This window comes from Carex rostrata, chromosome 9, assembly GCF_964058835.1.
Source record: "Carex rostrata chromosome 9, lpCarRost1.2, whole genome shotgun sequence".
Taxonomy (NCBI): Eukaryota; Viridiplantae; Streptophyta; class Magnoliopsida; order Poales; family Cyperaceae; genus Carex; species Carex rostrata.
Genome location: NC_135926.1, coordinates 4,316,287 through 4,327,059, shown reverse-complemented (window position 1 = coordinate 4,327,059; position 10,773 = coordinate 4,316,287). Strand labels below are relative to the sequence as shown.

Here is a 10,773-nt window from a genome sequence, read left to right as displayed (position 1 = left end):
ACGTCATAACTACCTTAGCCCCAACAATTCTTTTACCTGTCTCAGCAATTCAATATAGTGTGAAGGTTTTTGTTTATAATTCTGTATGGAAGATCCGAATTCGTTGCACTATTCATTGCTGGTTTTGTTAGTAGTAAAGCGATTTTGTGTTGGGTTATCTGAAAATATTGGTTCAACTGAGAAATTTTAGGAGCCTAAAACAAATTAAAACATGAGGCCCGCTGATATGCAACGAGTCAAAAGTGATTGCTGCAGATCCCTCTTTCAAATATATTCACTATCATAATCTGATCCGATTTAGTCCAAACATTTTTTTTTTCAATCTTTTAGCATAAGGGTATTGATCATTCATTTAAAATTATTAAAATATTATGCTATTAGAATTTTTCAATTTTTGATAGAAAGTTAAAGAATTTTTTAAATCTCTCCAAATCATATACGTGCTAGTTCAAAAATAAAAAATACATGTACAATTTTAATCTTTTAAGTTAGATGATATTTTAGTAAAATATCAAATAAATATGCATAGACATTGAATGCACTTTTAACGTAGTTAATAACTGAGTTACTAAGAACAAGCGTGTAGTGACAACTGCATATTTAGTGAAATCTGGATAAGGAAAATCTTTTATTATAATAATCAAGGTTCTAAATAGCGTGCTATAGCGTCGCTATAGTGTTTTCAGACCATAAAAGCTATGCTGCTATCAGCGCTATAGCGTGCTATTTGGGGATAGTGTTGTTTTTTAACCAGTCCGCTATGACGCGATAAATGCTATTTAAACCTTTGATAATAATAGAGGTAAAAGAGTGTTGAGTGACTTTACTCGATTATCTAATCTCGATCTAGAGTGATCTGGATTCGATTCATTTGAATAAGATATGGTTTAAAAAATATAATCGGTTAAATTATAGACAAAATTAATACTTAAATATCTAATTTGAATCCGAACCGAAACAGATACTGAAAGTTTTATTCTTTTACTATTCGACATGCAAAATAAATAGCAAGGATTAGGAGAAATACTGGACAGAGGAAAACGAAAAAAAAAAAAAGAATTAGATTTTTGTTTCGATAATGTGGGGTTGGGAACACAAAGATCGGTTTGTCAGAAAAGTACGTAATATCTTGTTCAATATTCAATATGATTTGGCAAAATTATCTTTCATTCAAGTAAATGATTCTAGCCAATTGAACGGATCTTCTAATCAATCCATAGAGCAATTCGGTTCCAATAGAAATGAAGATATGGAATACAAAAAAAAAAATATTATATCATAAATTATTACGTGAGATTTATAAGAAATTATAATTATATTTGAAAATAAATGATTTCTCAAATTCTTGTGATATGTATCTATTCGATAATTCACAAATAATTTATGAATATCTATCTATTTGGAACCGAAATATTAGACTCAAAATATCTACTATTAGATATGATATCCATATCAGAATTCGATTCGATTCGAAAATAATGAGTATATAAATCGAAATTAAAATATAATAGTATCTAGATCCGTGCTATCGAGGTTAAACCAAGCCGGATAACAATTGGCATTTTATCCAAATAATCCGCGACTTTTATGATATCCTGGCAGCTACTGCCATGGAATTTAAAAAAAAATCCGCGACTTTTAAGCTCCTGAAAAGCCAAGTAGAAGGAAGTTGATTACTTTGTATATCTTTTATTCTGTTTTTCTTTATCCGATTAAATACGGCAAGGTCTAACGATGCCATGATACATGTAGACGTAGGGCTGTAAATGAGTCGAGTTTGAGCGAGTTATCCTCAAATCGAACTCGGTTCGTTTAATAAAGGAGCGAGCCAACTCAAGTTGAGATGGTAATAACGAGTTGTAGAGCCAACTCGAACTCGGCTCGTTATCAACTCGAGTTGGTTCACAACTCGTTTATAACTCGTTTAACCAGTGATAGTATTACAACACAAGTTCAAACTCAGCTCGTTATCAACTCGAGTTGGCTCACAACTCGTTTAACCAGTGATAGTATTACAACACAAGTTCAAACATATTTTGCACGAATCTCAAAGCACAAATAACAATCTAGAGATTCGGGTTTGATTATTTTGGTATTTATTGTGACCAATAATTTGCAACTCGAGTTATAAATGAGCGAGTTGGGGCCAACTCGAACTCGGCTCATTTATTAAACGAGTTGGCCAACTCGAGTTGTAAATGAGCTGAGCTGTAAATGAGCCGAGTTAAACGAGCTGTAAATGAGCGAGTTACGAGTTCGAGCTTTTTTGCCCAGCCCTACATGTAGTCAGAAGTGTTAAATAAATTAGAAATCTGGGATACTGAACCAACTAGACAATCAAAATTCCAAAACATCTAGGATTTAAATAAGTCCCAAACGCAATTGGTCAATCCTTTTAGTGTGTATCGACACAATGATTGAGTATGCATTGACACAATAGTTAATCATTTAAGGGAGAATTTCATATATACCACTCAAAAATTATGAAATTACGTATTTACCATCCAAATTTCTATAATTACATATTTAATATCTAAAAAATATAATAACTCACATATTTACCCAATTAATCAATTAATTCAGCTTAAAATTATATAAAATATAATTAATAAGTTATTTATTCTTTTCTCTTTCTTTGTTTCTTTCTCTTTTGCGCAAACATTTCCCTCACTTTTTTTTTTGACATAACATTCCATTTTTGTTTAAATTCTCTCCTCATCTTGACTCTCCCGCTTAAACTCGGAGAGAAAAGACAGAAGACTCGGATTTAAGGATTCCAACTCCAGCTTGATCACCTAAAAACAAGGTAACCACTCAAACTTTTTTAACAAAATAACTCATACTGAATTCGATGATGATATCACAACCCGTTATCAAAGTAGTAACTGAGTTTGAGAATCTGTGTTTTGTTACTGGCTCAATTTGGAATATTTGTTTTTAATCTTTTATATTGAGTATAAAGGAGAATGGTTTTAAGGAAAGAAAGACATGGTGCTAAGTTAATCCTTGATTAATTATAGTTTTAAGAAAAATTAAACATAATTAATCTAAGTTTTGGGTATATGTGATATGAGAGTGACTAATGTGCATTCGTATGCATATGACCCGATATGCATACGGTCTAAATTTGAAATTTTAAAATCCAAAACATCAATCCGAACTGTTCATCTTGTTCTCCATATTAATATGTGATTGGAGACCAAATTTTATATTTTTCTAATTTTTTTTTACTATTTATTAAGCCACTATGAAAATTGCTAATCCAACGATGGCTGCTGATTTTACTGTTTTGTTAAGCCACCGTTGGATTAATAATTTTCAAAGTGGCTTAATAAATAGTAAAACAATTCACAAAAATACAAAATTTAGTCTCCAATGACATATTAATATGGAGAACAAGATGAACAGTTCGGATTGACGTTTTGGATTTTGAAATTTCAAATTTGAACCGTATGCATATCGGGTCATATGCATACGAATGCACATTAGTCACTCTCTATTTGATATATACTAAAGTTATATTGGATAAATATATGAGTTATTAGATTTTTAGATGGTAAATATGTAATTACAAAAATTTGAATAGTAAATATGTAATTTCACAGTTTTTGAGTGATATATATGAAATTCTCCCATCATTTAATTGTATCTAGAGAAGTAATCAAATGTGTTTTTAAGAAGTTCGAGACAATTGCTTATAGATGTCAAAATACGTTTTGATTTGGTGAAACGAGAGTGTTTTTATGTTCATCAAGTTTCTTTGTGAATCTAATTTTAAAATCTATCGGATTGACTTAATGATAAATCCAAACTGTTGAGATCCATCTACCTTACGAATGATATGTCTACATATGAGAATTAAAAAATTTTAAACTAATTTTGTATAGTGTCAAGCGGTCAAAATTAAAAGGTTTATACATTAACTTTAATGTATTTATTTTTTGAGCATTTTTTGACCGCTTGACTCTATATAAAATTAATTCGTGCATGTGAACACATCACTTTGTAAGGAAAATGAATTTTAGAATTTTAGAATTGGGTTCACAAAGAGACTTGATGAACTCAAGAACACTCGAGTGTATATCCATACAAATAAGCAAGATGCACATCAAAAAAATACGTAAATGTGCATTTCATATATGTCAAAAATTGATGAAGGATATTTATGAGTTTATGAAGGTGGTTTTCAGTCTTGTTTTGCATAAATTATGAAGGTGTTTAAATAAAGCGAATTTGTACAAGTTCACAAACAAATAGATAGGGAATAAAATTAATCAATGAGGATACCTCAAAGGCCAAACTACATGAAAGTTAGCATTACCATGAAGTTACTAAATTGAAGTAATTATTTTCCGAAAGAGAGGCCTTTGTTACAACTTTAGGACCAAAAAATCTTTCGGGTTTAAGATAAACATGATATGAAAATAATAATCACTTCTAAAAATTCCAGCAATTTGCCGTGGACAATCAGAAATTACTTCATTACACAAGCCAGTCCAAAAAAAACACAAAATTTAATAAAAAAAAACACTCACTAATCCCCAAATACATAAAAATATACAAGGAACAAACACCTCACACAATTCCCTCTCACTCAATGAGCTTTTGCAGCAGGTCTATATGTGGGCAATGGTGATGCATTTGCCGTAGAGTACCGACGTGGGGAAGCATGGGCCCTAAGTGGTGATTTAGCAACCAAATTAGGCGCCTTCCTATTACTAATTTCCTGGTTCAACACATTATACTTTGAATCATACAACTGTTCCAATTTTTCAAGCACATCTGACATTTTGGGCCTTGATTTTGCCTCACTGGAGATGCATATCAATGCCAGGTTGGATACTGCCTGGGCCCCTTTTTTGGGGTACTGACCTTCTAGTCTTGAGTCCATAATTCGGTATAACTTGCGCTTGTCGCCTAGACAAGGTTTGGCCCAGTCAACTAGGTTTTGTTCGATTCCAACCTTGCTTCTATCGAGGGCCCGCCGACCCGTCAGCAGTTCCAACAAAACTACACCAAAGCTGTATACATCAGCCTTTGCAGAAAGACGACCTGTGCAACAAAATGTTCTTAAAATCCCTATTTGTAAAATCTCAAATTTGACAAAAAATGTGGATGTTTGAAATTTGGGTGACCGAGAAAACACATTAGAAATTCAGGTCAAGGAATTGCTCAGTGTATAAAGGAAGGCAATTTTGCTTATTAAAATGGTTTGATAAACCGAGTGGTATGGATTAACCTGTTGCAATATATTCTGGTGCTGCATATCCATGGGTTCCCATGACTTGGGTTGACACATGGGTTTTGTCCCCAGTAGGTCCTGCTTTTGCCAACCCAAAATCCGATAACTTTGCATTATAATCCTGCAATTTATCATAAAAGAGAGAGAAAAAAGAAATTAAATATTCCAATAGTTTTTGTATTAAAGCTTTTGATTAATTTTTTGAAAGAATTACCGAATCAAGGAGAATGTTAGAAGCCTTAAAATCCCGATAAATGACTTGGGACTCTGCATCATGCAAAAATGAGAGACCTTTAGCTGCCCCAATTGCAACCTTCAGCCTTATTTGCCATGATAATGGCTGTGCACCCCCTAGAAAAAAAATGTGTAATCCATAAGTATCTTTTTTAGTAATAGGGGTCGAGCCCCTAATTATATTAACCGCAATTGGTTACATGATGTTAGGTTTCCGAGTCAGGAAACCCATGAATATTCCCACAAGTATTTGACAAATAATAATTTAGCATGAGCCAAGTGTGAGAGACGTACTTCTGAAAAGGTGGTTCTCTAAACTGCCTTTTGGCATAAACTCGTAGACCAAAAGACGGTTATCTCCCTCTGAGCAGTATCCTATCAATTTGACCAAATTTGGGTGCTGGAGTTGACCCAGGTAGTCCACTTCTGTCTGAAATTTTCAATATGCTATCTATCAGAGATAACATTACTATAGAATGGAAGAGAGGAAACTTTCATTTGCAAAAAAATGATTCCCGTCTTCTTTTAGATCAATTCTATCAAAAATTTTGCAATGCAGAATGCTACCTCATGTACCAAAAATAGTTGCGGTAGCATTCTTCATGATATGGATGGAGCATGGGACATTTCGATGGAAAACTAGAAAAGTTCAAGACACGATACTATAAATGGTTAAATATATATAAACCATCAACTCATATAGTTGGAAAAGAAAACATATATTTTGAGTCAAAACTTTTTTATTTAGATCAAACTTATTTTTTTTCGTTGATTGGATAACTCATTATATACTTTAATCCATTATCCTTCCATTTAAAACTTTTTTATAGTATTTAGATAACCCTGTAATTAAGTCAGTAAGATCAGAAGATATTGATATTGCTTGTGGCAAAGCAAAACCCTCATGGTGTGACTTCAGTGCCCCTAGTAATCTTTAACAACCCAGTTAACAGCTAGTAAAATGAAGGTCGTGCAGCGTACCAGTAAGTGGATTTATTAAGGTTTAGGTATTGTGATCCTTGGAAGTTGGAAATGTGAATTTGATAGATGCCCAAGGTCACTATGGATTACAGAATGAAGAGCTATTTTCCAGGGTTGTCAATACATCCATTACCAAAAACAGAAATGAAAAGATGCGAATAGTAACAAAGAAACAAGTCGTACCAGCCATTCCTTGTGGCCCTGAAACCCTTCAGGCTTGAGCCTCTTAACTGCAACCACCATGCCACTGCCAGGCTTAGAAGGCGCTAGGGTTTGATCATCTAACCAACCCTTGTAAACATGGCCAAACCCGCCTTCTCCGATCAAACTGTCAGGCCGAAAGTTTTTTGTGGCAGTTCTCAAGTCGCTGAAAGCAAATGCCTTGAGATTTGGAGATGAGAGGATCTCGCCTTCTGTTCGCGGGGTTGGTAATGTGTCGGATTTTTCTTTGTATGAAGGCTGGGTAAAAGTTGAAGCTGATCCGAGAGAGGTAATGGATGAAAGACTCGTTTTGCTAGTTTTTGATTGACCTGAAAAAGAAAAAGAAAAACCAACTATTTTAAAACTTTTAAAAGAAATTCCACATAAGATCCGATCTTACGGTGAATCCTTAAAAATTTTACATCCAATGATTAGCCTCTGAACCCAGAAAATTTGTGAATCACACTGTGTTTGCTAAAGAATCCTAAAGAATGGAGAAACAATTGAACAAGACATTATTATATGAGGTTAAAGCTAGAAAAGCACTGTGTCTGTGTGATAAAGAAAACCCCTCCTTTCATGAGGCGAACTAACAATTGCCCAGGGGAGGTCACCCACAAATTGGGTGTGCCACATCATTCACCCTGGGCGAAACAAGTACTAACTCTGCCTTCCATAACTGTGAACCAAATACAAAGCTGTTATGCAATTCAAAGGCGTGGGACACATGGCATCCCCCTATTGACCGGTGAGCCCAAGAAAAGCCACCTGGGTGAGGCTGACCAAAGTGCTTCCCCTTTTTTTTGTGTTTAAAAATATATATATAAGGGAATAAAGAAGAGCTCTTTTCTGTAAAAAAATTTTGTCCACCTAGTAATCATGCTTTCTAGAAATTGCATATTAATCTGTAAGCTACCTTCTTTAGAGATAAGGGAGAATATATTCACACATTGAGCATTTATTTAAAGAGGAGGATCACTTGACCGTTCTTTAATTTGACAATCTTTAAAATAAAGCTTAAATTTGATATCCAACAATATAGGCGTTATATATATTATTCACACATCATGTCTATATTATTCACATACCATGTCTACAAATTAAATGCTTATTTAAGTTTCTAATTAATACAAATCACATGACAATTATAAAGAGTTACATGTGTAGCTGTTGTATAGAAGTAAAAGGTAATTACATGAATCGGAGATAATAAAATAAACAACCTTAATGTGTACAAGCTGAATAAAATGCAACACAATTGGTGGGACCACAATTCACCAGGTCTTGCAAAGACAGTTCATAAATTACTCCACATTGTTAATAACACACAATAAAGTGCAAGATTTAATTACTTCTGAAAATAAATAATAGTAGTAATAATAATAATAATAATAATAATAATAATAATATATTATTATCATCATCATCATCATTGTTATAAAAATAATAATATGTACTATGTAGCATTGATTCCCTACATCCTAGTCCTAGAAAAATTAGTCTTAATTGATAGAGGAACGAACTTGGTTCAATAACGTTCTCTAATCTCCGAAACCAACAATTTCTGATCAAATAAATATTTCTCAACTTAATTGGCACACCAAGCAGATGACTAGCTCATTCCTCCATTTATTTTTTTTATAAGATATTCAATAATCATTACGCTTTCTCTTTTATTTCTGGAAGTTTCTTTTATTTGCTGAAAGTATGGTAATAGAATAAGCAAAAGAGGGAAAACAGACAAAATTTATGAAGACTGCTTGTTATTATAGCTAGTTATCATAGCAAAAAACACATTAAATAAACATAGGGAAATTAATTACGCAGTGCTTTAAATAGGTAGCTCAAAGAAGTTGATCATTCACTTCTATTACAGCAGATCGAAGTACTATTAATAAAAATTGGAAGTAAGAGCACGCCCTGTGCAAGCATTAAGAGGAGAAAAGCTACTCACTTTATTGAATTCATCGCTCTTCTCTATTTTCCATACTGGTATGGAACAAAAATAGAAAGCGAAGGTACAAAACTCAACTTTCCACCCACTTCACTAAATACCAAAATCTATATCCGAGCGAACAAAAATAAACAGCCAAAAAGTTTTCCAAACCAAAAAGATTTAAGAGTAGATCAGAATCACTTACTGGCACCGATTTGTGAATTAAGAGCACTGTCCACTCTGGAAGAAGAATCCATACAATTTCCCATCTCTCCTGCCCTTTTGTTTCCGTAACTCTAGGTACGCATATCAAGCACCAATCAAGCAAATCCGAGTCGAGAAGATAAATTCAACTAGAGAGGAAGAGACAGGACCGTAGTAAAGATCAGTTCCTTTCACACTTTTGAGTCGGATTTTTTTGCTAATCCTGGGAACCAGTACGGATGAATAATTATGAAAGGGAATAGAAAGAAGAGAAAGGAATGAATTGGGAGAGGGAAGGAAAGAGAGCGCACGCACCGCCCTCGTGGGGTGAAGAACAAGATATGTAGGGGGCCTTCTATGTACGGAATCATTTCATTGACACCCCTAAAGAAATAATGAATCACATATGAATAACCTAGATACTTGGTCCCAAAGGCCATGTTTGGTTGTGGAGTAAGAGGTGGAGTAAACCTCTTGCTTCACACTTAGGGCGTGTTCGGTCATATCACTATTTATGTGGGAAAAAAAAAATTCAGTTCAACTGAATTTTTTTTTTCCCACGGGAACAGTGTTTTTCAGTTCAAATCCCGCGTCCGCGTCCATTCCCATTTGTCGGCCGAACACGCCCTTAAGGAGTCAAATGAGGAGTAACATAGGAGGTTTAAGATGGAGTAATATTTGAGCTAAACCGGAGTAACTTATACCATCTAGAGAGGTGGTTTAGCTTACTCCACCAAACATGATTAACTTACTCCGATTTAGTTTGGAGTAAGAAATTTAATCCGGTTTAACTTTACTTCACAATCAAACATGACCAAAGATGTTTAGTCTCGATGGCAGTGGCATTATTGATCTAGGACCCTAGTTCATTATTGATTAACAACTGAAATATATTAAGTAATATATTGTTTTTCTAAATTAATATTTTCAACTTATTATGTTGACACTCGAATAAATTTAGAACGTCTTTTTTTTTTTGGTTTCAGAACTTCTTTTTATCTAAACAAATTTCAAAATCATTCAATACATCTCTATTTTTGAAAGGTTAATAATTAAAACTATCAAAATAAAATTGTCTGATAGTTTATCTACATTTAATATTTTAATTGACACTCAAGAATTTATCAAAAATTAATTCATATATCATATTTTTTATATAATTTTTTTGAAGTTTCCACGAGAACGGTAGAAATTATGAGATTATTTTTATAGGTGTATAGGAACCCTTTTAGTCGTTTATCCAACCCGTACCGTATTCGATAAGGCAGGTATGGGTAAGCAATTTTTTCGTTAGTTTATTGGGTATGGGTATGGGTAAGGATTTTTTTTCATTAGCTAAATGGATAAGAATACGGGTAAAAGCTATTTCGCACCCGTTACCCTATAGGGTAATTATATAAAATATAATAATATGATAATATTTGAGCAATAATTAGTGAGTACTTTTATTATTTAGTGTATTATTTTTGTTGTAAGAAAAATATTAAACATATTATTTTTATTTGTATGTTTTGTTCTTTAATTAAATAATTAATTTTTTCGAAAGATATATTTTTTTTTTGAATTTTCCTGTTTTATAAAAAAATATAATTTAGTTGAAATTGATTGCACAATTATTTTTATTTTTATTTTTTATTAGTAATATCATTGTATATGTGCGAAATAAATGAGTTTTGATGTTCTATTTGTAAAATATAATAAAACTAATTGTTATAGTCATATTATTTGTTATTCACCTGCTACCGTTTCATTACCCGATAATTTTAACGGGTAAGGGTAGGGTAGGATAAGGTCAAATCTTAATGGGTAAGGGTAGGGTATGGGTAAGATCATTCTTAGTGGGTATGGGTATGAAAATGCTCCCACCCTACCCGTATCGTACCCATTGACACCCCTAGTTCCAATACCTTGTGCTTTTCATACCTCATCATATTTCATATTTTATATTTTTGTTTTCAAAATCTCAATACATCTC

General features: G+C 33.0%; 1 protein-coding gene across 1 annotated transcript; it reads right to left on the bottom strand.

The window, feature by feature from the left end:
• Positions 1-4,453: 4,453 nt before the first annotated feature.
• On the bottom strand, positions 4,454-9,130 carry LOC144559100 (putative serine/threonine-protein kinase PBL3). Its single transcript, XM_078308045.1, has 6 exons — positions 8,800-9,130; positions 6,641-6,987; positions 5,771-5,906; positions 5,457-5,593; positions 5,240-5,363; positions 4,454-5,052 (listed from the first exon to the last, which is right to left on the bottom strand). Exons 1-6 carry the CDS (start codon positions 8,861-8,863, stop codon positions 4,595-4,597), a joined length of 1,266 nt encoding a protein of 421 aa, XP_078164171.1. The 5' UTR covers positions 8,864-9,130; the 3' UTR covers positions 4,454-4,594.
• Between the last annotated feature and the right edge of the window lie 1,643 nt (positions 9,131-10,773).

Bases quoted from the DNA above. Each gene is read 5' to 3' on its own strand.
- LOC144559100 (XM_078308045.1), bottom strand. From the start codon at position 8,863: ATGGGAAATTGTATGGATTCTTCTTCCAGAGTGGACAGTGCTCTTAAT. The intron at 6,988-8,799 runs GTAAGTGATTCT...TTTCTTTTTCAG, and splicing joins TAATTCACAAATCGGTGCCA to GTCAATCAAAAACTAGCAAA. The intron at 5,594-5,770 runs GTACGTCTCTCA...TTTTTTTTCTAG, and splicing joins AGAGAACCACCTTTTCAGAA to GGGGTGCACAGCCATTATCA.